The 26,267-nt window shown below is 26.9% G+C and overlaps 8 protein-coding genes across 8 annotated transcripts; 3 read left to right on the top strand and 5 right to left on the bottom strand.

Moving 5' to 3' along the window:
* Positions 1-8,985: 8,985 nt before the first annotated feature.
* Positions 8,986-9,977, bottom strand: OCT59_026471 (uncharacterized protein). Its single transcript, XM_066143183.1, has 5 exons — positions 9,919-9,977; positions 9,805-9,857; positions 9,538-9,734; positions 9,308-9,474; positions 8,986-9,229 (listed from the first exon to the last, which is right to left on the bottom strand). Exons 1-5 carry the CDS (start codon positions 9,944-9,946, stop codon positions 9,219-9,221), a joined length of 456 nt encoding a protein of 151 aa, XP_065992724.1. The 5' UTR covers positions 9,947-9,977; the 3' UTR covers positions 8,986-9,218.
* Positions 9,978-10,220: 243 nt separating this feature from the next.
* Positions 10,221-10,947, top strand: OCT59_026470 (uncharacterized protein). The gene is made up of 2 exons (XM_025329991.2): positions 10,221-10,457; positions 10,537-10,947. Exons 1-2 carry the CDS (start codon positions 10,310-10,312, stop codon positions 10,743-10,745), a joined length of 357 nt encoding a protein of 118 aa, XP_025187274.2. The 5' UTR covers positions 10,221-10,309; the 3' UTR covers positions 10,746-10,947.
* Positions 10,948-11,412: 465 nt separating this feature from the next.
* OCT59_026469 (uncharacterized protein) lies at positions 11,413-11,704 on the top strand (the record flags this gene model as incomplete). Its single annotated transcript, XM_066143182.1, has 2 exons — positions 11,413-11,440; positions 11,511-11,704. 2 exons carry the CDS (start codon positions 11,413-11,415, stop codon positions 11,702-11,704), a joined length of 222 nt encoding a protein of 73 aa, XP_065992723.1.
* Positions 11,705-16,342: 4,638 nt separating this feature from the next.
* On the bottom strand, positions 16,343-16,876 carry OCT59_026468 (uncharacterized protein; the record flags this gene model as incomplete). Its single annotated transcript, XM_025333271.2, has 1 exon — positions 16,343-16,876. One exon carries the CDS (start codon positions 16,874-16,876, stop codon positions 16,343-16,345), a length of 534 nt encoding a protein of 177 aa, XP_025187273.1.
* A 721-nt stretch (positions 16,877-17,597) lies between these two features.
* OCT59_026467 (uncharacterized protein) lies at positions 17,598-18,687 on the bottom strand (the record flags this gene model as incomplete). The annotated part of the gene is made up of 7 exons (XM_066143181.1): positions 17,598-17,708; positions 17,857-17,881; positions 17,974-17,999; positions 18,116-18,129; positions 18,211-18,224; positions 18,418-18,495; positions 18,674-18,687. The coding sequence occupies 7 exons, from the start codon at positions 18,685-18,687 to the stop codon at positions 17,598-17,600; spliced, it is 282 nt and encodes a 93-aa protein (XP_065992722.1).
* A 141-nt stretch (positions 18,688-18,828) lies between these two features.
* OCT59_026466 (uncharacterized protein) lies at positions 18,829-21,518 on the top strand (the record flags this gene model as incomplete). The annotated part of the gene is made up of 6 exons (XM_066143179.1): positions 18,829-18,925; positions 19,036-19,074; positions 19,141-19,191; positions 19,263-19,615; positions 19,677-19,997; positions 20,065-21,518. 6 exons carry the CDS (start codon positions 18,829-18,831, stop codon positions 21,289-21,291), a joined length of 2,088 nt encoding a protein of 695 aa, XP_065992721.1. The 3' UTR covers positions 21,292-21,518.
* A 1,118-nt stretch (positions 21,519-22,636) lies between these two features.
* OCT59_026465 (uncharacterized protein) lies at positions 22,637-23,143 on the bottom strand (the record flags this gene model as incomplete). Its single annotated transcript, XM_066143178.1, has 2 exons — positions 22,637-23,019; positions 23,083-23,143. 2 exons carry the CDS (start codon positions 23,141-23,143, stop codon positions 22,637-22,639), a joined length of 444 nt encoding a protein of 147 aa, XP_065992720.1.
* A 2,407-nt stretch (positions 23,144-25,550) lies between these two features.
* OCT59_026464 (uncharacterized protein) lies at positions 25,551-26,247 on the bottom strand (the record flags this gene model as incomplete). The annotated part of the gene is made up of 2 exons (XM_066143177.1): positions 25,551-25,771; positions 26,031-26,247. The coding sequence occupies 2 exons, from the start codon at positions 26,245-26,247 to the stop codon at positions 25,551-25,553; spliced, it is 438 nt and encodes a 145-aa protein (XP_065992719.1).
* Positions 26,248-26,267: the final 20 nt, after the last annotated feature.

Raw genomic sequence — 26,267 nt, 5'->3', positions numbered from 1 at the left:
CACATGATTTTGAATTTAGGATCATGAGACTTTCCTTTTTTAGTTAATTTTTGAATTAAAATCGCCAAAAACATAAGATTAGGAATCTTGATTTTAAACTTACTGAAAATCTCTGGGCAGATATAAAAACAATTATTTACCCACTTTCTGACATACTTCGCTATCATTTTAACTTGAAAAAAATAATAAAGAATGCACAAAAAAAAATATTTCTTAAGAATATATAAGAAAATTAATCAATATGATGCATGGAAAATTGAAGTAATTACTGCCATAAATTAAATTATTAGCGCCTATATTTTTATGTAATTCAATAAATGAAGATAAAATAAATATATATTTTTAGTTTTATTTTATATTATATGTATGAGAATTTTTTTAATTTGAGAGATGTCCGTATACTTTTGATCGCCTACTGTACGTAAGGTTTATTTATTATTGTAAATAAAAATGTTTATGATATTCCTATTGCTACATTCTAAAAGAAAGAAAGAAAAATTTTTTTCATTCGGCGCCCATAACGTCCTTTTCCCAAAGAAAATATTGAAGTATTTTTTTGCAAAATAATTATATGGTAAAAGAATAATGTCGGAATATAGTTTATCCGGAATAATTGAAAAAATCAATATAGCCCGTGATACTCCCGTGATATATAGTGATAAGTAGATTGAAATTTTTTTTTACACTGAGAACTTCTTGCTAGAAATAAGTTTTATTCATTCCTTTTAGGTCTTTAACAAGGTTTTATACTACTTTAACAAATAATAATGCGAACGTACTTTCTTTGTAATTAAATTTTTCCCTTAATTTTATAAGGAACATTCTAAACAACTATTTCAGAAAGTTGTCCAAATATTTCAATCACACAATTTAATAATATTTGGTGATAATTATCTGTCAAAGAAGTCTGAAAATATCGAGTAATATAAAATATATAAATGACTTCTCTTTCTCATACAAGAAACGAATATTTCTCACGCAAAAAACGATTCTTTCTTTCATACCAAAAACATGTAAAAAAAATGTGAAGTAAGTATAAAGTAATTGTGGAAATGTAGGTACAATGAAGGTTTATTGTTTCCAGAGGAGAAAACAGTTATGTTTCTTCCTTCATTGTAGAAAGTGTTATGTTTCTAATTTTACCTCTACATTTACCTCTACATTTACATCTACATTACACCTTTACATTTTATTTTTCCTACTATGCATTCATGCGCTTACATTTACATTTTGTTTTCAGGTTAGAAAAAATGAAAGATATGTTGTCTAGCTGAACGATCCATGTTTATTGGAGGGGATTTATTTGGAATAAGCAAAGACCAATTAAAAGAATGCATCACTGTGCTTACTGTAATGTTGAAAATTTTCATATTTTAAAAGCTAGTGATAATGGATAAGTAATTTATCAATGGTTAGAGTTCTGTAATATCATGCTAATGATCTATTTTTAAATACAGACTTATATACTTCAAATTAGAAGGTAACACAGGAATATTTTATAATAAAGTCAAAGACCAAGACTTCACCATCAATGATATTAGAGTCAATTTTTTTATCATCAAAATAAGCTAGAACAACTATTTACATTGAATATAGAATTCAAAATAATAAAACTTTTCCTTTAACAACCAATTAATCCATAATCTCCATTACAACTGATTAATCCATAACCTCAAAGAAATATATGAAAAATGGATACATATAAATTTTTGAACATCTGAAAAATAATGATAAATTAAATAATTTGAATCTTATAAAACTTAGTGAAGAACAAATCAATAGGCTATTATTATCATTCAAGTAATTATAACATTATAGTTAAATCTGGTAGTCTGATTAATAACAAATTATTAGTAATACTGATTGGAGTATTCCATTTATAAATAATTGTAAATGGTGAAAATGGCATTGATTTGATTGTACCTACTAATGCAAGTATGTAAATATTATTTGTTTTAGCTATAAGTTTAACTGATTATAAAATTTACCTCCTTTTACAATTATATTAATATTGCAATATATAGATGGATTTATAGTAAAAGGTGTAAAAGGTGGAGTTAAAATAATAATATAATTTTGAGAAAATTAGAATTTTCAATTTAATTATGTAATCAATTTATTATTTTCATAAATTTCAAAGATTTTTAAATTTTGTTTTTATAAATTAAAATAAAATTTTACAATAAATTCATTAAAATATTATTTATTTTTACTTTTATTATTTTATTTTATTACTTTATTAAATTTTTTTTTTTAAACAATAAAAAATCTTAGATCAGATTCAAAATATAAAGCAAAAGATCAGTAAGATATTAAATCTGTAAATACTATTATACAATGTTTATCATTATTTATACATAGTATACAACATATTTTTTTATTTAGATTATTGATAAATTTGAAACTAAAATTGCGATCTATTAATCTATAAATAAACTATTTCAGCCATTTTATAAATATTAAGTTAATAAAAAGAATTTTTTTTTAGATATCTTATAAATATTTATCAATATATAATAAAATAAAAAAATTGTCTTCAAAAATAAAAGTAGAAAGAAAATTAAAATGGATTGAAATTCATTCAAATCAGATCAAATGAAAAATCAATCCATTTTTATTTTCTCTTTTTTTTTGTATTAAATAGTAATTTTTTAAATTACTAGTTTATGTATTGGGATGCAATTTATAATATATAAAAAAAAATGTAATCTATAATTACCAAAATATGTCCTTTTAAATTCATCTAAATCATAATTCTATTTGAAACAAATACAAACTTTGCATCAAATAATGAAAAGAAAAATGGAAAATTATTATATGAAAAACTAATAAGCCATTTATTCAAAATCTGCACCCACTAAAACTTTGACTAATAATAACTGAAGCTATTTATTTCAAAAATTATAGATGATGGATACTTATGATATTATTAATATTAATGATAAATCTTTTACTTCAAAATTTATATCTGATATATTATTTAATATACTTAATATTACAAATGATAATTATTAAAAAACTCATTTGAATTATAAATACCAATTATAGTAGAGGATAGAAATATAAATTTCTATATTTACTATTGGTTGATATTAATCAAAATCAAATTCATACTAATGTTATCAACCAAATATTAATGATATATTTCAAAAATAATATAATTAATAATAATTAATATCTAATAATTTGCTAAATAATTATTGAAAACCAAATGAAGAGACTTTTTGATTTTCATGAAAAGATATATGATTAAATTATAGTTATATTTCAAAAATAAGAAAGAACTATAAATTAAATGCAAACACAAGTTAAATAAATTAAATTTATAACTAAAAAGTTGGAAAGTATTATAAAATAGAAGAAAAAGTCTAAGTGGTAGTATATATATTTATAAACCATAGTTTTTATATTCTATTTAATTTTTATTTATATGATAGCAATTTGTGAAATATAAAGTTAAAAAAATAATAAATGACTGTTTATATCCAAAAAAGAAATACTTTTATATATAAAAAATTATTTAGCAGTAATAACTTTTAAAAAAAATGCAAAAATATGAATAACTAACTAAATAAAACATCTTGTATTTATTTTGTAATGAAGAATTAAAAAAAAGGTAAATTTGGATAGTTTTTATTATAATAATTATTTAGGTTAGTTCATATTATTATTCATATCATAAAAGTTTATTTGGAATAATATGTTGACATATATGATTATATTTAAAAGGTCAATTAGAAAAAGTAGATACATTTACTAGCCAAATAGATTTTACTATATATATAAAAATCAAGTGATAAAGTCTAATGGTTTTAATGAAGATAATAATTGTTACTTTCTCAAATTATTACAAAAGTATTTGGTAAAAATGCAAATAATATTTTTGTAATTAAGGCATATATTCAAAATATATTAGATTTTAAACACTTAAAGATTAAAATAGATGAAGATTATATTATTTTAAAATTAAATCAATATGCTGTAAATATTTTTTTTTTTATTAATTTCTATAGATGCGATTTGTCTTAATATAATTACACCTACTTACATATACTAAACTTATAAAAATAAGAAAAAATATAATATATATAAGAACCAAGCATTATGAAAAAGACTACTTCTCTGAAGAAAAAGTCAACCTGTCACCTAGATGCTTATATCACTATTAAAAACAATGATACAACCAAAAATTTTAGGTGACTGTTAAGATTTACCTAAAAATTTGCCTAATGCAACTTTAATTAAAGCCCGTATTTTTTTTTCTAATCTAGAAACTGACTAGCTACTAAGGTTGCTTGCCTAAACCTCTCCAAAATTCTATGATTAGTTTCTCCAAAATTTTACTATAGTTTTATTATAGTTTCGGCAAGGTTTCAGCAGTTTCGGCATTTATAATAAGTTTCGCCAGATTTTGTTTTTCTCCAAAGTTTTGCCAACTTTTTAATAAGACTTTCATATAGTTTCAGCAAAGTTTTATCATTTCAGCATTTCACCAACTTGCCAAAACCCCTAGTTTTTCCAGCAACTTTACTAGCTACATGTAAATACTATAAGGTGTAGAATATTTAACTTAATGAAAATTCTATCTAAAAGATAAAAACATATAAATCAAATTTTTAATGAATAAAAACTAATAGTTCTGTTTCTATTCTATAACTGCTGGGTACAACTATGCTATTTCTTATTACATAACCTTTTTTTTTCCTCTTGCTTCCATTTCTTTTTAGCAGTTTTAGTTTCTGTCAATTCACTTCTTCATTTAATATACCAAGGATCGATTCTTGACATATCAAACCTAATATTACTGTGTACACATTCATCATGTAGCTCATCATCTATAATCTTCATCAGTTAGGATACGTACAGCCGGTAGCTGTTTTTCTTTAAAATTTTTAATCATAGTGAAGTCTTCTTCATTATAGGTATAGTTGAGGATAATTTCATCATTTAAATTATTAAAATGTTGTCTATTACTGACATCACTATATAACCGCGTTAAATCACTTGATTTAATGTATACTTCTTTACAGTAAATATTGCTTCTTTTATTTTGAATATATAGTAAAATAAGTGGGAGGGTGGTATTAATAAAACATCACTATTATTAAGATCTGCCACTTGCTTTTATTATTTGCTAATCTTCTAACACATCTTTTTATGAGTATTTCAGCTTTTCTAGTACCAGGTTTCAGGTCATCTTCTCTATAATGAGAGTAAATAACTCAATATTATATAGGAGTACTGCCTTCATAATATTTGTAAAGCTTTTTATCTTTATAAGCAAGCTGTTTGACGAAACTTATCCCTCTTTGTGGCAGATAAATTTCCTTCTTTTTTTTATACATTAGATCTTTAAATACTGCATTCTCTAACGGGACTTTAGGTAATTGTTGAATAACCTGTTTTTTACATTTCCAATACACTTTTCTATTTTTTGACATAGTTATAGCACAAATATTACATGGCAATTTGAAACTAAAATACCATGTGATATATCTGACTGAAAACCTAATGTAGGTTGTTATTTCATTATTTCTGGATGACGTGAATTCTAATCATTTGATTAATAATTGATATTTTTCTATCAATAAAGCACGCAGTTTATTGAAGTATTTGGTTCTCATCCCTCGTGATATTAGTAATGCAAGCATTACCGCAATCAGATACTTGAAGATATGAAATCTAACATTCACATTCTTTCTGTTACTAATAACGTCATGTAATTATTTATACTTGTCTATAATTCGTTGATTATTTGTGAACACTTGTAATTGTATGTTATTTTTCCTTAAAGAGTCAAAATCCAGTAATGTATAAGAATTACCCTTATTAGAACTGTATAATCTATTCGTACTACTAAAATGTGTCAGCTTTTCAGCCATAAGGTATGTAACATTGATAGATAATTTCTTTTTCATATCGATCATTATGAGCGAATTTAGCACCAAGAATAAAAAAAAGTTGAAAGATTTGTATAATAAAGTTGCAAAAACTATTATTAACTATTGTTAATAAATATGTTTCTAGTATATTCCTTTTATTCACTCGCCTAAAGCTCTAAAAATGACTCGCATAAACTTGCATTTTTGACTCGTATAATTGTAAATTTTCGTTTAATTATATTCTAACTTAATAAAAAGTACTTTAAAATTAAGGTTTTTAACTTGTAACTTGACTCAACTCGACTCATTAGGAGCTCTACACTCGCCCATATAAGCGACCCAAGCCCTTCTATGCAGTGAAAGAATATTTTTGACATAGCTAGTTTAATACTATTACTACAGCCAGCAAAACAAAAGAAAAAAGCTAATATTTCCTTAAAAAACTCCAGGTCTTTTCTGAATATTGTAGACTAAAAGTCAAGAGTTCTATTTTTGCAAGTAAAAATATATTTTTCTTATGTGGTTCAGTGACAAAGTCACTTTTTTTTAAAATTATTTTTGGGAAATTTTTTAGGTGTAAGATCTACCAGTAAGAGTTTTTTTATATGCTGTAAATATAATATAAATTTAATATTAATATTATATAATATATACTGTATATAGCGAGCCACAGTACCCCAGGTATCTTGCAAAAATCAGGGGTTTGACCCTGTACCTTCAGGTACTAAACAAAGCCTAAAATTCTGTTTTTTGCGAATATCTCACAATCTACCAGTCCAATTTGAACGATCTTTTTTTTATTTTAAAAAGCTCAATAAGAGCTATCAAACAAAAAAAGATGGCTCAAATCTGATCACTAGATCACGAGATAATTGTAAAATAACCCCGGGTACTATACAATTTTATGAAATTTTTCAAGGGAGGATACATGCGTAGTACGATGGCGTGATATACGGTAATATTTTTTTGAAATAATTTATTTATCGCACGTGCGATGCAAATTTTTATGTTTATCATTGCCATTTTAAGGGGGGTGGCGATGTATAAGCAGGTTGATCAACATAAATAATTTACAAAAAAGGAAAGTGGCGATGCATCGCACGTGCGATGAATAAATTTACTCTATTTTTTTATAAATATAATTTTTTAATAGGATAATAAATGTAATAATAAAGATTTTAGTTCAATATCATTTAGATAATTATTAGCTAATAGTAAAATTTATTAGCTATAGTAAAATATAATCATAATATTTCAAATAAACAATAATAAATTTGCTAAATATAATACTAATATAAAAAATACATAAAATCTTATTTGAATTTAAAAAAAAAAATTTATATAGTTTTATATAAATTTATTTTACATGTAAAGTCAGGTTTATATAAAATACATGTTGGGTTCTTAAAATTATGTAAAATAGTATATGTAGATTTGTGCAATATTTATTATTATTATTATTATTATTTAATTTTCTTTAAAATAACCTAATTAAATGCATATGACTAAGTAAATCTATAAGTATGATTTTTGCACATGCACAAAATTTTAAGAATTTTAGGAAATTTGGAAATGTGAGATAAGAAAGAAAATTGACATGAAATTTTGGCTTACTAGATAGCTATATTAGATTCAGATCGGTATCATAATTAATCAAATTTTCTGTAATATGACCTGAATATTTATTTAACAAGGTTTATAATAACAGTTGATTTGTTTACTGAATCCCCCGTGAATTTTTGCCAAGTAAAACAAATATTTTTTTTATTTTTATTATGTTCTTTTCTTTTGATGGGAAATTAGGAAATAAAAAAAATCAATATTTTTTTTTAAGAAAAATCTGTGTAAATTATACATACAGTTATAAAAGATGAATATATATATATTTTTTCCTCTTTTTTTTTTTTTTTAATTACAATGAAAATTAGAAAGTGGCTTAAAGTGGCAGAAAAAACTTTATACTTTATTACAAAATGATAAAAAATTTCATTATTGAATAACGGTTCCTTAATGTTAATCAAAAAAAAAAGATACTAACTGAATGTACTCTATAAAGTATTCATCACGTTTTGTATTTTTACTTTTTATATTATTATGCATAACCTAATTTTAGAGAGCTCCAGGGATTCTGATTATTTTTTTTTTATTTTTGTTAATATAATAAGTGGCTTGGATTGGAAAGAGGAAATTTGAATTTAAAAAAAAAAGTATGACTCAGTTTTTACCCATGTTTAAATTCAGAATACAAAAGATATTAAATCTCAGCCTTTTGTTTTTACTTAGTTGTCTCTCAATCAATTTTTTTTTAATTTGAATAAAAAATCATTAAAAATTTAAGAAATGAAAATTTCATAAAGGTTTCAATATTGTGCTCAGAAATTAACAATCTGCCTGTATATCCAAATAAAAAATTATAAACATAAAAGCATATCCATAATTAATTTATTAAAAACATTTTTTGCTATTTTAAATCAGTTAGTTTTTCAGTAAATTAAAAGTAAAATTGACTCAAAAATCATTAAAATTTAGATAAATTTAACCACTTTAAAATATTTGGATTAATAATTTTTATTTGTATATTTTGAAAATTATTAATCTGTACATTAAATATATTTATAATAACTTTTATATTTATTTTATTTTATGTTTAATTTTGAATTTTAGTTCTTTTAATGGAAATTGGGGGTAAAGGTCAGAGTGCGATCATCATGTTGAATCAATTTCTCAATAATAAAGATTTTTTTTAATGGCATAAACTCAAATCACATTATTCAAGTTTTAATAAATTGCAATTTTGAATGCTTTATGAAATTTATATTTTTTTTACAGTTTAAATTTTTGACGATTTTTTTTTATCAAATTAAAAAATCGATTGAGAGATAACCAAGCAAGATAGAAGGCTGAAATTTAATATACATAAGGTTTATATATTTGCAAATTTTGAAGAAATTCTAATCACTAGTTTTTTATTCTTTACACTTTTTGTAATTCTGATTAAATTCCGATTATTTTTTTCGCGAACTGTAACTCCTGATGAACTTTGTAAAGTAATACATGAGAAAGGGCCAACGGTTAAGAAAAAATGAATAAAAAATGATTTCTTAATATTGCAGTTCATCATGAGGGTGCGCTTCTTTTGACTTTATTCGTATATTGCCTGTAGTCGCATTTATCACAATGCAATGTGCAATGAAAATCTGAATCAGGAAATATTATTATACAAACTAATTACGAGTAATCAAAAGTTAAGAATAGTATTTGCAATTCTTTCAACATCCTTATGTTATTATACTCATGTTGTGGAGGCACGGGTGATAACGTATAAACACCATAGACTTATTCATCATCTAATTGTTGATATAATAGCCTTGTTAATATGTTATTTTAGTGTTAGAATCGATAGATACACCTTTTGGTGTACAAACCTTCCGTAGAGTCGTATTCTTCAAGATGATTATTATATCCTATAGCCTTATCAAGAATTTCTCCAGCTTCATTAACGGCCCAGTGCCAATTGTAATTAAGATCTCGATGTAAAACTGTTGTTAAGTCTGAAAATTCTTCCATAATTCTGGCCGCAACTATAGCTTCCCTAGTAAATATGCAAAATTAAAGTAAAAGTAAAAAGACAAAACAAAAAGACGATTGATCTTACTTTAATGGAGATTCTGCAAGTGATAAATCATATTTGTGCTTGAATCTATCTGGCCAGGTATTGGCCTTATATTCCTCGTAGACAAGAGCCATCGCATATTGGATATCTTCGATGACTGAGGTGCCCGGAATAGATAGAACTTTTTGTCGAGCTTCAGCATATCTCTCGGCACATTTGATAAGATTCTGGCGATGTTCCTGTATTATAAAGGATGAAAGGTTAGATTAAATACCGAGATTTATTTCGCAACCGGAGAAAAATGCTTACTTCATCTTCTTCACTCCATGCTACCTTTTTTATTGGTCTGTTTTCCTGTTTAACTATATTTTAATCAAATAAAATGTCAAGGTCAGTTAATATATTATGAAGTATGAATAGTACCTTGTTTTTTTCCTTGTTTTTTTTGCATTTTCTTTAAGAACGTGAGAAAAGAGATTACACAATTAGGTACACGCAAAAATATTATGTGATAATCATGTAAAGATCTGGCACGTGATCGTAATAACTAGAATGGATATATATATATATATATGGTACATCAATCCCGCCTAATTTTGACGGTAAGATTCTTGATAGACATACATGTATATTATTCTTATTATTAATTCGTCAAGAATGACATTTTTACCGGACGGACATACAGTATTATATAGTCCTTCGGGCTAATAATAATAATAATAATGATGATGATGATAATAATAATGATGATAATAAATATTCGCTACATTTTCATCATTTAACTGATTTTTACGTTAATCTTAATTCTGTTAAAATGTCAAGACGAGCAATCCGCCGATTTATACCTCCTGGTCCGTTGCCGAATCCACGTCGTGTAAGAAGGGATCTTACATATCTTGCTTACGATATATACGAAGTTCCTAATATTCCTGCGGGACATCCCCATTTTGGGAGGAATGGTGGTATGTGAAACAAAAAATATGAATTATAACATGACTAACATATTTTTTATTTAACTATTTATATATAATTATATTTAAGCCTGGTGTAGAAGAGAATTGAGGAGAGAACTTCAAGGTCTTGGTTGGAGATTGAATGTCCAATACTCGATGATTTCAAGATTTATTAGCGTTGATAGAGGCTTATTTCAAGTGCGACAATTACAAACCAGCCCGAACTTATATTGGATGCCATATGGTGTAAGACGTATGCATGTTATGAGAGGGATTCACCGCCATAGCCTTTATTAATTTTATTTCACAGTCAAAGCTCGTGGTCATTAAAGCGGTAGAGTCACGTGATCGATACGATCACGTGACGGTACGGAAGATAACAATTGTAAATTTGTTTTTTTTGTTTAAAATTTACCAAATATATTAAATGATAGTTGAATTTTAAAATATATTTAAGAAACTTAGTTACTGTTCTAAATAAAAAAATGAATGATTATATCAAAAAACTTTTACTTTTTTTTTATGTATTAATTTAAATTACTCAATAAATTAATAAATCTATATTATGATTACAAATATAAAATAATAAATACTTGCAACATCTGCTACTGCTTTTTTTGAAAAAATTCATTCAGATATTGATTCTTCATTATAAATTATAGTGCTTGTAGCGATTAATATTACAATTATTAACCAATGCTAGCAGATGATTGGTAAGGATTTGGCCACGTAGTGGCCAAATCTGTCCAATCAGAATGCAGCATTGGTTAATAATTGTATATTTATCAACGCAAGCACAATAATGATATTATCGTGTGACATTATGATGTTTTATTTAAACTTTTATTAAACTCGAATTAAACTCATAAATTAAGCTTTTATCATTTTTTTTCTTTATCCAATTTCATTTCTCTCCATTTCGACTCTTTTTTTTACACAAAACCTTTCTATTAATATTTTAAAGATGCAAGATAACAAAGATAAACGACCTTGTAAGAAATTAAAGGTGAACTTTACTTATAAAAAGCCTACTGATGATGAACTTCGCAATCTTATTGATAGTAGCCGATGTAAAAATACTGATTATTCGAACTTCAAATTGGATACGAGCTTTGGAAAAATTTAGAACAGATGTTAATTATCAAGGATTGATTGAGGAAGTTGATACAAAAGAAGAATTAGAGGATCAGCTTTGTAGATTTGTTCATGCAATGAGAAAAAAAGATGGTTCTCGAATATCATGTTTCTTCAGTTAATAGTTGCATGTTTGTAATAAATAGACATTTGAATAATAAGTCTGTCTTTTCAAAACCTATCAACATTATGGATAAAGATCAATATTACAAATTATGGCAGATTTTGAATGGTAAAGTTAAGAGTCTTGTGAGTCAAGGTCGTGGGGAGCGTAACGGTGCTGATGGATTTACTGAAGATGATCTTCTTCAGATTCTTGATCATCAAGCAATGTCTGGCAATGATCCTGCCAGTTTATTATATAGGATCTTTTTTTTTAATGCTATTGTTTTAGGGTTAAGGGGAGGAGAACATTTCAATTTGCAGCTTCAAAATTTTATACGAAGAAAAAACAAATATGGTGGATATGATGTTATCATTTACAAATCAAAAACTAATCAACGCGGTGCCAATAATATTGAATCTCAAGGTGATAAGTTATACATTCCCGAAATACCTAGTATCATTGAAATGTATGAAAATTATTTTACCAAACGTCCAACCCAAGCTGATCCACATTTTTATTTAAAGCCATGCAATATTAGTGAAGGTAAATATTAAAATTTTTTTTTTTTTTGACAAATCTAATGTCAAAATTTTTATTATTTTTTATTTCATATTATACAGTTGAATTTAATGGACAATGGTATCATAAGCAACATGTGTCTGAAAAAGAAATTAAATCCTTTATGAAAAAAATTGTTACCTTAACCGGAATTAACGTGGATGATCGCAAAATTAGTAACCATTCAGGTCAGAAAACGCTAGTACAAATATTAAAGCGACGAGGATTTTCAAATTCTGAATGTATGGCAAGTACACGACATAAGTCTGAGCAAGGGCTTGCTAGATATGAGCGTCCAGAAACTGAAATTCAACGAAATAATGCTTTTAACCTTGTTGAAGCATTTGGTTTTAATAAAAATAATATTCGATCAGGTAAAAATTTGAAATTTTTAATCATTAATAAATGACCTGCATTCTAATTTTCTTCTATAGAAGAATCAATGGAACAATCAACTTTATCAACAGACAATTTCGTTGTTGCAAAATCATTGCTTAATGGTAATATTCTAAAATTTTATTCTATTTTTTGATAATCAATTTAACAAAATTGAACTTTTTCTAGATAATCGTGAAGTTATTAATTCGGCAAACAGTAATATTAAAGTTACAAAAAGGCCATTAAAAGATTTAAATGAAATTCAAGAAAATAAAAGTCAAAATTTGGAAGAATTAGTTTCGAAATTAACAGCTGATAAAGTTTTTATCAATTCTGTTATTATTTTCAATAATAATCCTAATAGCCATAATTAATAATTATAACACATGTATTGTTTATAGCTTAAATATAGTTTATTGTAATTATTAAACTTACGCATAAAAAATAATTAAATTACAAATCATCAACATCATACAGCGGAGCACGATAATTATTATTATTACTAGGATTCACCTGTTAACTACGTTAACAGTTAGTGTTTAAAATATTATTAAATTACGAAAGAAATGGCCAATGAGGGAAAGAAAAAACGAATTTTTTTATAAACAAAAGGAACTGCCAATTAGGGAAAGAAACGAAAAGTAAAAAATTTTTTTAAATAATGGATTAAAACGAAAAAAATTTTTTTTTTCTTTTTAAATGAAAGGATTCTTTCGTTCTTTTAACTTCATTCTAATTTCGTTTCTATACTTCTCCGCGAATTACATTGTATTATTAAATTACATGTAAAAGTTAATAAAAAATGCTTTATTAAACAGTTTATAAATAATTTTTTTATTTATTAGAAACAATAAACAAATTTTTTCCAAAATGATGTAACTGTGTCAAAACTATTAAGAAAAAAAGAAAATAAGATTTCTTTGGTTCTCCCTTACCTCAATTATGTGATCCAAATAAATCACATGGTAAAAATAAGTATCGAAAAATCAATATAACCCGTGATAGTGAGAAATTTTTTTAGAAATAAGTTTTATTTATTACATTTAGGTCTTTAACAAGGTTTTATCCTACTTTAGCAATGCGAACGCACTTTGTAATTACATTTTCCCTTTATTTTATGAGGAACATTCTAAACAACTATTTCAGAAACTCAAATATCTCAAACACGACATGAAAAGATAATAAATGTTAACTATAATAGAAATAATAACTTGTAGAATAAAAACAACGAACATTTAATTTCATAAAAGTCTAAGTTCTAATGATTTTTAGAAGAAGGTAAAATATTTATTTTTAATTAAATAATGTCTTGTTACGCCAGAAGGAACATTTTAATACTCAAACTAATGATAAGCTGGAACTTTCCTTAATATTAAAGCTTTGATTTCGATACTCTTTTTCATTTAACGATTTTGGTTAAACATATGCAACGGAAATATATGGTTAATATCTTAAAATAATTATATAACAAATTTGCAATTTGATTGAAATCAAAAAGAAATATGAATATTCCTAGTAAGGACTCGTTTTAATCGAAATGGATTGTTATATAATATTTTTCTTTGAAATTTACTGACATTTATAATTTATCAATAATAGAACGAACCTAATTGAAGATTTAGAATGTTACAAAACCTGTCATTTACTTTGAAATAATTTTTCTAAAAGAATTAAATCCTAAAGTGATAAACTTATACTGATGACGGTAATCTATGTGGCCAAATATATCAAAAAAATATTCGAAGTTCAACAAGAAATTTTTTGCATGCTTACGTGATGTTCTCCAAATCATTGATAATGATGATGGATGTGAAAATATTCCCAAAAGGTAAAAATGTTTCACTGAAATTTCATGATCTGAAATTCAATTTAAAAGTTAAACTAATTCTCTGATTTTTTTTTTAGTTTACGATCACTGATGTACATTAATGGAGGTTATGTTTCTTCTAAAATGATTTGATATTGTCCCTCTTTGAGTCATTTATTTGTGATTCAAGTTGCGTTCAATATATCTATCTTGTCCTATACTCTAATACATATTCACAATTAATTAAATAATAAATAATAATTTTAATTCAATGGTTTCGGAATGAAAAGATGCAAATTTTATACAGGATTTTTACTTTTTGGTTCTAGATCTAACGCTCTTTATTAATAACATTAATATTTTGAGATATTATTATAGTTAGATAAATAATATCCTATGAGTAGTGAATGTTCAATACCTCATAAAGAAATTAAATATCAGCTGATGACTGACGTTACACTTTTTTTTTTAATAAAATAACATTATTGTTTACCCTTTATTAAATGCATTAATTTAAGATGATAGATTCTTCAAAATTTTGAAAATTTATTTTCAAAAATTATAATAATTCGATTCATTTTAATAAAAGATGTGGAAATATCTTATTTTAGGTCGCGGTTGCTATAAATACATATACGTTCTTGTGATTTGCTTCCAAACTATCCCTCAAACTGTAGGGACTAAAATTAATTTTAAAAATTTTAGAATTTTTAAAATATCTTGAGATCTAGTGATCATAGAAAGATGAAATTATATTTGTTAGATTCCTCTTATTAAGGCGCATTTAATGGTAATAAAATCATAACTCTAAAATTGACAAATAAAAAGTTATATTAATCTATAAATTTTTAGATTTTATAAGTTATCCTGTCACATAATATTTGTAGAAGGATAATTTTATTTATATCAGATTCTTCTCATTAAGACGCATCAAATGGTGGTAATTTTATATTTCTAGGGTTAATGGATAAAAAGATATTTCAATTTAAAAAATTTAGCTACTATTTGTTATAATTTGTCGATCATTTACTTTTAAAAATCATTAATCAAATTGAACTTTTTTTTCGATTTTTACTTAGAAAATACTATAGAATTTATTACAAAAATATTGGTTTATGTAATAAAATATTTTAAGGTATTTAAAAGTGTCTTTAATTAAAAAACAAAATTGCAGGCAAATTTGGCTGCAAAACAGTTTAAGGGATAGATAAAAATTAATTTTTTCAATATACCCTATTCTCCAACATGCAGGTTTGTTTAAAATTACGATAAATTTTATGAGTTAAAGTTCCAAACTAAAAATTTCACATTAAATTTGTTCTGTCTTTAAAAATATTTGATTAATGATATTTAAGTACCAGATTCTCTTGTTAAAAGTAAAAGGACATTATGAATTACGTTTCTTAATTATATTATCAGTTTCATACAATAATTTATGGACTTTTTCAATATTTTCTAAAGTTTAGAACATTAAAGAACAAAAATTATTTACGTAAAATGTATATAACAGTACAAAAATTATTATATCATCTGTAATGATTCTAGGTCTGGTAGGCAAAAAAGGTAGAATAACTCGACCTCAAAATGCGTTTATTTTATTTCGAAAAGATTTACAGGATAAATTAAAGACAAAAACCCTGAAGCGGATTTTAAAGAAATTTCAAGAATTGCCGGGAATCGATCATATAAATTCGCAAATAAAACATATAATTCTTTTGCCTTAGATCGTTTTAAAGAATCCGCATCCCAACATTATTTATTATAATTAGATTTTGGCCTAAGCCCTTGGCAAATATTAATAGCTAAGAATTAGATAATAAATATAACTTTATTTATATAATGAATACATGATAAAATATTTAAAAAATACAGATAAGAAATAATAATAATATAAATTAGATAAAAAGAAATTTAGTTACTAAAAGTTATTAAAATCAAATGAATAGTAACGATATTTGGGTTAGAGTCTTGTGGAAACAAATTTTGTAAATCCAAATTAGCTAAATTTACAGAATTAGGTATAACGATGATTTTGAAACCGGGAATATTAAGTCTAAAGATCTCAGAATTATCCGTCTGAGGAATATTAACTGATGAGAAGTTATTTTGGAATTGAATATCATCAAGAAGAGAGTTATACTGCGGCGCGTGATACGATGTAGTGAACGTAGGATCATAGTATTGAGTTGAAGTACCAAGTTGATTATCCATAAAAGAGGACCCTTCGTTATTGCCAGTGTTGTAAGTTGTTGTATCTGAAGGGTTGCAAGAAATATTAAAGTTATTATTATATGGAGCATTTGAAGTATGTTCCATTTGATTATGTTCTATTTGATTATATTCCATTCGAGTATGCTCCATTTGGATCACATTTGTTGGTTGTTGTAAATGATTGTTTCCATCATTAATATTTTCAGTAAAATCCAAATCGGATCCATGAGTCATTGTAAAAACTTCTTGCGTTAAAGATGTTTCTCAAAATATATTATTTTTTTTTTCTTCAAAGCAACAATTGAACTAAATATGTATATTATCGGTATAACACTTTATATATCTTAAGAAATAACCAATGGAATTCGTAGAAGAAATGATTTGAACGAGAGAAACTTTCAATTTTCAGAACGAAAAAAATATAAATTTCTTTTAAAAATTTGCCAAAGGGTATTTTTATATTATTTTTTTTTATATTGCGATCGGAACTTGTTCCAATAGATTAACTATTATTACATCGTTATTACCGGATCTTATGTCGATCAAATTCCATGTTAACATCATTTGAAATCGGACTGGACTATCTGATAAACCATAAATGGTTAATTTTGATTATTTGCTCTACTCAAAATACTCAAATGACTGGAAAAGAAAGTTGAGTAAAATATTAAAATTTGAACTGGTAAATTAGTAAACTTTGTAATCAAAAAGGTTAATATTATACGTAACTGTTAAGGTTCATTTATTTGTTTTGGCATTTTTTTTTTTTCATGTACATAATTAATAATTTTATTTAATGTATAAAAAAAAATGTACTTGAGTCATAAGACTTATCATTCTATAATTTTATTCACGGTTCATATATAAAAACTTTCTTTATTGTAACTACATAATTTATTAAAGAAAAATTATTAAGATTATTCCAAATTTATTATTCAAATTTATTACTTTATTATTAAACAAACATGTTTATAATATTCCCATTGCTACATTCGAAAAAAGAAAGATAAAAAAGAAAAAGAAGAAAATTTCGTTTGGCGTTATCAACTCCCATAACGTCTTTTTCCTAAAGAAATATTGAAGCTTATGAATATTATGTACGGAAATATCTGAGCATTTTATTTTTTTTATTGCGAGTTTATATAAAAATCTTGTAACACTATATTCTAAGGAAAAAGAAGAAATGTTGAAGTTTCCGTACGAAAATATCCCACCTCCATAGTAAGGTCCTCGAAATTTCTTAACAAAAAAATAGAGATTAGCTTTACAAGCTATGAATCACTCCCTTGCAAATGCACAGTCACAGCCGAAAAAATATATTTCATTCATACCTTAATTGTGAAGTGTCTCGTCCGGACTTTAATAATTTTTTCGTCAACACTTCTTAAACTGCGATAGGTTCATGCTCGGAGAAAATAGCATGACGGCTTGGGGTCGGAATAAGAAAAAAAAGTTGTATACGTAAAATCTTACATCAGAGAAAACGCCTTAGATTTATCGTTATGACATAATTTAAAATTAATTTTATTGGCTACTAATTGTTGTACAACCGAAGAATTAATAAATACCTCGTGAATGCAATCTGAGTAATGATAAAATCGTATGAATCACCTTGTTTCGCTTGCCGACAAGTTAATTTTATAAACTTTTTTTTTACTATGCTTATATCATTTATATCATTATATCATATTTCGTGTCACCAATTAAAAGTTTATAAAGATCATTTTATAATTAATCATGATGTATTCAGAAAAGTATATAAAGTATATATATACCTTAGACTTCTCTCAAACTTTCTCAAGTTTCTCAAGTTTTTCTTGAAACCTTTCTCCAACTTTCTCTTAAAATCTAAACTTATTTTATCATTTTATAGAAATATTATTGAGATGGATATATCATTCAAACTTTACATACTTTCAAGCAATGGTCCTCAAGTTTATGCGGTTAACATTTGCAAAGACGATAAGAATAAAGATAGATATGCCATACTTGATAATACAAATGTCTCCTTACACCTACTCGAAGTTTTACACCTCAGGGACCATGTCTGTAGTATTAAAGGAGTTGGTGATTCCGACAAAAACAATTTGAAACTTTGGAAAGTTATTGGTGTTAAGAGTAAAGATATTAAAGAGCAAAATATTTCTACTGAAGAAGACATTGTTCAAAAACTTCGTGGAAAAGAAATGGAACTTGAAGAACCGTTTAGTACATATTTTCAAGATGAATTGGATAATAAAAATAAATCTGGAAGTTCTATCATCACCATCATCACCGACACTGGTAAGTGTCTCCCAACGTTTTACCTCTCGAACAAGAAATTTGCAGTAACAAAATATCGATTTGGTCTGACGCACGAATTTCTGTTATTTATTTAATATTGGATATTCCAGATTATTACCCACCAAAAAAGCGCCCTAAAATAATCAAAGGTATGTTATAACAATTTTAAGCACCTATCTTTTGTGCTGAACACAATGCTAATCTTCACTTTCCAGCTCTCGAAGGGGAGGATGTGTCGAGTATGACATGGAGTGATAAATCAGAGGGTAAGCTTTTCCTTAAAAGCTTGTTAATTAATTAATTACTATTATTTATTAACATATATTGTACAATAAAGCATTCCAAAGCGTTTTAGATGAACCTCCCATAATAATCAACAATGGAGACTATTCTCTAGGCGAATCAGAATTTAAAAAGTTTGTGACTTCGGGTACTTTCGTCGATAAATCTCTTTTTATAATGGAATTCATGATCTTTGGAAAACGGTCCAATCTGATTATTCGCCCTCGTCGGTTCGGAAAATCAACCAATCTTTCGATGCTTGAAACTTTCCTTTCAACGGATTATCCTCCATTAAATTATGTACCAGATGTAAAAACATCGTTGTTTGGGAATTTAAAAGTTGCTAGATTCGAATGGTTTGCTAAGTTGTACTACAAACAGTGGCCCGTAATTCACATTAGCTTCAAGGTAAGCAAGCCTGGTGTAACCTACTATTACATAAATAGCTAACAAGACTTACTTTTACTAGGATCTTGGAAGTGAATCCTGGGAACTAATGCTGGACGCAATAAAGGAAAGAATTTCAAATCTATACGAAAAATATCAATACCTTATTGACATTCTTCCAAAGAGTGATAAAGAAAAATTTGTGTCAATACTCAATAACAAAACAACAGGAGTTGCACTTTTGAATAATGCTCTTTCTAATTTAGCACGTTATCTTAACAAGTGCTTTGGAAAGAGTTCCATTATTCTAATCGATGAATACGACTGGCCTATGGAAAATGCAAGAGGATTTTATGATAATGTTCACGATTTTTTTAAAACGATGTACTCAAGTGTAGCTAAGGTAAGCATATGTATTGTAATTAACTGATTGCATACATGCTTGTTAAAACTACAAAATTTCTATGCAGGAAAATACTTACGTGGATAAGGTCCTGTTTGTTGGGACTCTCCCACTAGGACAAACAAGCTTTCTTTCCGGATTTAACAATGTAGTGGTCTATCCAATGCATGAAAAACCAAGCTGTTCTGGCCGTGCTATTTTCTCTGATACATTTGGATTCACCGAAAATGAAATTAAGTATTTGCTAGAAGAAAAAAAACAAAATGAAAAACTTGATGAACTACGCCTTTACTATAATGGATACCGAACGAGCACTGAAGTTCATATTTACAACCCACATTCAGTAATATCGTGTCTAGACAAAGATGAAATTGATAATTATTGGATCAATAGCGGTTCTACAAACACACTTGTAGAAATGCTAAAAAAGTGCGGGTCAGGAGTCAAAGATCGGCTCGAGAATATAATCCATTCCCATTCCTTCTGTAAGGATAAAGATGTGGTTGAGTCTGTAGGTCAAGATGAGTCTGTAGTAAGTCTAGATGTGGAATTAATGCCATATCTCCGATACAATGACCTTGATACGAAGCCAGAGATAAACTCATTATGTACTTTATTATACTATAGTGGTTACTTGACTATGGTTCCAGGATCTTTGGTTGGTCATACTGTGAAAAATGTTAAACTAGTAATCCCAAATAGAGAGGTAGCATGCCAATGGATTTTGTGGATTTTTGAGGTTATCGGTATGGAATATGCGAAGACAAACGAAATATACGAATCATTGTTTAAAAAAGATATTGCTACATTTTGTAACAAATTTCCATCGCTTTATATGGAGGTAGTGTCTTGTTTTGATATTGCTGATCTCAAAAGAGGTAAATTATATGAAACCTGGTACCATATATTTGTTCTCGGAGCACTCGCTATGTATCATGGCGTTGAATACCGGGTTGAATCTAATCGCGAAGCTGGGGTTGGCCGTCCAGATGTCCGAATCATTCCAATTATCCAAAATAAAACCGTTAGCATAACGTATGAATTTAAGCGTTCTGATGATGTAGACTTCCGTATAATGAAACAAGACACCACAGATGCACTAGATCAAATTTTTGACAAGGGTTACCGGATGAGTCTTCCAGATCATGTTAAGGAAATAGTTGAAGTTGGCATAGCCTTCTGTGATAAAGTAGCTTTTGTCTCAGCCCGTTGCCTAAAGCGTAATAAAGAAGGAATTACAACGAATGAAGATTGGACAGTTGTTAGTGAATGGGAAACTGGAAAGGTGAAATAATGAAAGAGTAGGAACCATTATCACATTGCATTACTGCGTCTGTCAAATTAGTCGTTTACATACTAATTTTTATATAGTTTTAATATTGCAAATTGCACACTTCATTAATTAATTATAGTAAAGTTGTAAATTAGCATTTATTGAAAATTGTAACAATCAAATAAAAATTAGCAGAGATAGAAGATAAAACAATACTTCTGACTCGCTACCTTTATATTTTTGCATTCACTCAGCCACATTTACAGTGAACATCTTTGATCACAATTTCCTTTTTTTAATGCACATAAAACTGAGTATATGCAGACAATTGCTTGTTCTCTCATCTAACTACGGCACATTTATTTTTTTAATTTCCGAATCGATAGCATTAAAACACGTACGTTGTCGCATTATTACATCATAGGTGCAACCGTGAAGAATCTTTACGATAGAAAATCACGTGAGTATTCGGGTCAAAAATTCAGAATTAATAAAACGTTTCTTAAGCATCCACATCTCCATCTTTTTTTTTACAGCAAATAAGAGCTTTGACAACTTGAACAAGGTTTCCTTTCACTGTCTAGCGTACGTTCTATGAAGTACCATTTTCCGCATCTGTCACAATCCTATACTTTAACCATATCGGCTTGATCGTCACGTTTTTTCATAACCTAAAAGAATCATGTGCGCCTCCGTTCCAATTTGGACTTTTGCCAAGAAAAATTTTTTATTATTACATGCGAAAAATAAATACAAATGTTCGGGACTTTGCCCAGTATACATATTATTTTTTGATAATTTTTTTGATTCTAGCCCTCTTGCTAGCTGGGGAACTATCTACACTAACACGATCTTTTAACAGCCCAACAATAATACCTATTACCCTTTTCACGTTGCTTCAGAGTAACTCTGGATTTTCTTTGATGGCAGATTTTGTAAGATTAATCTGGTATTCGCTTCCACTCGTAGAGTATATAACATCAGTAGTATATATGATAAAATGCCACTCTGTGCCAGCGTGAAAAAAAAGTTTGCAAAAATTTCAGAATTTTACCGGCAAAGCATAACAATTCCGGAAATTTATTTTTTCAACCGGAATATATGACCAGAATTAAAAAATATCTTCGGTAAACTTAATTTATTTTTAAAATATACCGGAAATCTGGCCGGGATCATAAAATTTTACTGAATTTATCAAAAATTTACCGGAAAAACCAGCTAAATTACAATAGATTTTTCACGCTGCTAGTATATATATAATCAAAATAGTCGTTCCCAAACGCTTGATCTGCAGTCCGCTTCTTTTTATTGGTCTGGAATGCACTTTCAAGTTGCGCCAGATTCTAAAAAATAAAATGCGTTAATATTATTGAATCTCTTTCGGCTTGGTGCGGTCACATATGACACGCTCTAAAACACGAATCCGAGTAGTATTTACCTGTGCATATCTGATTTTAATATTACGAGGCTTTCTTTCGGTGATACATAGGAGGTCTTCTAGACTTTTGATTGCGTAGTCTACTCTGCCTGTTGCATCCTCACCGGATATATCTTTTTGTAAAACTATAAATATATCTTGGGAGGTAAGTTTTTTAGCTATAGCGATGGATGCATGAAGAATCGATGAAATAAATTCACAGCGCGTCGCCTCGTTGGTGTCAGTCATAGTTTCCACATTTGAAAGTTTTAAGATTATATCCTCCATACAGTGATTGAGGGCCTTATCTTCATCATTAATTTCCTCGAAGACTACAGAGAAAAATAAAGTTAATATGGCTATCTAGTCAGTTTGAAAATTAATTAATTACCTACTGGGAGTAAACTGCTTGATGTTTGTCATATCTTTCCCATTGACCTTATTTCTACGTAACATTTCTTTCAAGTCGTCAAGAGTCTTAAGCGAGGAATAATTTTGTAACTTCTGGCTGAGACCTTCAATAAATTTTGCTAGTGTTGTTGCGGGACAAGCTTTCAAGCCATAACTTCGAAAATCCTCTTTAGTTGTATCAAGAAAGGCAAGGCCAGAAATTTCTTCTTTGTGTAAAATTTCGAAGTGGGACTCCTCTAGCTTTAAGTTTTTCTTTTTCAAATCTCCTCTGTATTAAAATCTTTAATCACGTCAGATTTCTTCTGTTATTAAGGCGGGTGAAGCGGGTGAAGAAGCTTGTGAAGACATAGTTTTTATATGTATGTATTTGTGCTTGCGAAAAAAATATGCACTTGACTGCAGTTACAGGTAAAGCTAGTTTATGGATATAAAAGTATTTTTGGTTTCAGCGTTCAGAGAGAAATGATTTATTTTTTTTTGTATCGATTTATAATGCTTTTGCTCAATATATATGCAATTAAGATGTAGTACAGAATTATCAAGCACGTCTGAAATGTGTGTCAGGTTGACGGTGCATGCGTCACACTGATAAACATCTCTCCTTATCGCGCTAGTTTTTTTTGCTTTTTCTCCAATATTTTGCTTGAAATTAAATACTTTAATTATTATTGTAAAAGTGTGTTTATTTAAAAAAAATTCGATTAATTATTATATTATTATTAATAAAAAACTTAAAAAATGTATATATACAGTGGACATCAAAAAAAACACACCAAACTTTTTTAAAATTATTAATTGCTCTTATTAAATCAATTTAAATTCAATTAAAATAAAATTTAAAACTTAAATAATATATGGTTTGGCCTACTAAAAAACATAAAATTTAATATTAATTTACTAATTAGTTTTTTAATTACATAACATTAAATCAAAACAACTTGGTGCATTCTTTTTGCCACTTTTTAAAATTTTTAAAAAAATCAAAATTTTCACAAAATTATATTATGCTTTTATAATAAAAAAATGTAAAATTAATTATTAAATAGCTTAAATTATTAATTAAAATTAAAAAAAGTCAATACTTTTTAGTAATAAATTGATTAATTTATTTAATGAATATAATTAAAAATTACTATAAAACATATAGATTTTACAGTTTTTATTATAACAGTTTTTCTTAAACTACATTAAATCAAAAAATTTTATAGTAAAATAATACCCAAAATTAAATTCTCCTAATTAAGGGAAATTTGCGAAAAAAAAAATGGAGTGCAAGATAGTGAGATATTACTTGTTAAAGTATGGCAATGATCTTCATTTTACATATAGTGTAAATCCTATCTAAAGGTCCATTTTTTTTTTCGCAAATTCCCCTTAATTAGGAGAATTTAATTTTGGGTATTATTTTACTATAAAATTTTTTGATTTAATGTAGTTTAAGAAAAACTGTTATAATAAAAACTGTAAAATCTATATGTTTTATAGTAATTTTTAATTATATTCATTAAATAAATTAATCAATTTATTACTAAAAAGTATTGACTTTTTTTAATTTTAATTAATAATTTAAGCTATTTAATAATTAATTTTACATTTTTTTATTATAAAAGCATAATATAATTTTGTTAAAATTTTGATTTTTTTAAAAATTTTAAAAAGTGGCAAAAAGAATGCACCAAGTTGTTTTGATTTAATGTTATGTAATTAAAAAACTAATTAGTAAATTAATATTAAATTTTATGTTTTTTAGTAGGCCAAACCATATATTATTTAAGTTTTAAATTTTATTTTAATTGAATTTAAATTGATTTAATAAGAGCAATTAATAATTTTAAAAAAGTTTGGTGCGTTTTTTTTGATGTCCACTGTATTATTGTAAAATGTGTAAACTTAACATTGTATAAAATGCGTTTAAATAAAACATTTAAAAATTCATTAAAATTTTTGAATTAGAAAACCTAATTTATTATAAGGATTATTTCAAAACATAATGCCATTGTGTAAATAAACGCTATCAAATAAAAATAATATCTTAGCTATTAAAAATGGTTTAAATTAGTATGAATGCTTTGTAAAAATGTTAAAAATGTATGCTATCATAATAAATATTATGAACCAATACCTTGCTTCAATTTGGCTGATTTTTTAATACGTTTTTGCTCAAATTATGCTCCTTTTTACCGGCTTTCCTTGTTTTACGACTAGGAATATTTTGTAGATCCAAATTTTCCTTATCTTTAATAATATTAGGTAGCTTACACTTATACCCCGACCCTTCTGTTTTGCGTCATTTGACAGATTCAACTTGTACACAGATCATAGAACCACTTCTTAAATTAACCATTGGATCTAAGTCGCGGTTTAGATCGTAAAGAAAGGAAGTTAATCGAGGGATGGACTTCAGCTTAGCTGCTTTATAGCGCTCCGCAAATTTATCTAATGCAGTACGCAATTACGCACCACCATCCTGGTAGTCTCTTCTAACTTCTTCCAAAAAATCAGTGAATGCAGAAATATCAACAATTTCGACATTTTCGTTTGATTCCTTATAAGACAGAATGCCATATTCAATAGTTGTATTGTTATTTGACGTTCCTACTTTTGTTTGTAAATCTTGTGGAGTGGTTACTGCGTGCAATGATGCATAAAAAGAATTATCTTTTGCAACATAACCTAAAGAAAAAAAATCAAATAATTAATAAAATATTTAAAATAATGTCATCTTTTTTTTTCTTTTACTTATTTTAATTAAAAAAAAGTTTCTTAACAAATAAAATATTCATTGTTATTAATGCAGGTTATTACTTACCAAGTGCAATATAAGCGTAAATCATACGATCATTGGAAGCCAAAGACGGAAGAAAATTGAATGTTGATATATGGAATTTGACTGAAACTGCACCCTAGTGCTTATAAGGCGCACCGGCCATACCAATCGGACAAGTACAGGTTCCAATTTCACTGTTAACAACATAAATGTTAGAACTTTGCGCACTTGGCACAAAAAATTCAGTTTTCACACTATTCTTTTGAATTGCATTCATGTTTATGGTGTCCCACCCGGGATATAAAAAATGTTTTGCAAGCCGAAGATGCCCCAGATGTCTATGCGCAAAGCTGAGCAATCGAAGCATGTAAAATCTCTCCATGTTTGTTGTAATAAACTGAA

The sequence above is a fragment of the Rhizophagus irregularis genome, chromosome 6 (genome assembly GCF_026210795.1).
Source record: "Rhizophagus irregularis chromosome 6, complete sequence".
Classification (NCBI taxonomy): Eukaryota; Fungi; Glomeromycota; class Glomeromycetes; order Glomerales; family Glomeraceae; genus Rhizophagus; species Rhizophagus irregularis.
The sequence above is the reverse complement of the archived record's forward strand: the minus strand, read 5'-3'. Positions and strand labels throughout refer to the sequence as shown.

What these genes read in the sequence shown, in the direction of transcription:
- OCT59_026471 (XM_066143183.1), bottom strand. Translation starts at nt 9,946, where the DNA reads ATGCAAAAAAAACAAGGAAAAAAACAAG. An exon ending in CATGGAGTGAAGAAGATGAA is followed by an intron (nt 9,735 to 9,804) that starts GTAAGCATTTTT and finishes TTTATAATACAG; the next exon opens with GAACATCGCCAGAATCTTAT. An exon ending in CTTGCAGAATCTCCATTAAA is followed by an intron (nt 9,475 to 9,537) that starts GTAAGATCAATC and finishes CATATTTACTAG; the next exon opens with GGAAGCTATAGTTGCGGCCA.
- OCT59_026470 (XM_025329991.2), top strand. Translation starts at nt 10,310, where the DNA reads ATGTCAAGACGAGCAATCCGCCGATTTATACCTCCTGGTCCGTTGCCG. An exon ending in CCATTTTGGGAGGAATGGTG is followed by an intron (nt 10,458 to 10,536) that starts GTATGTGAAACA and finishes ATTATATTTAAG; the next exon opens with CCTGGTGTAGAAGAGAATTG.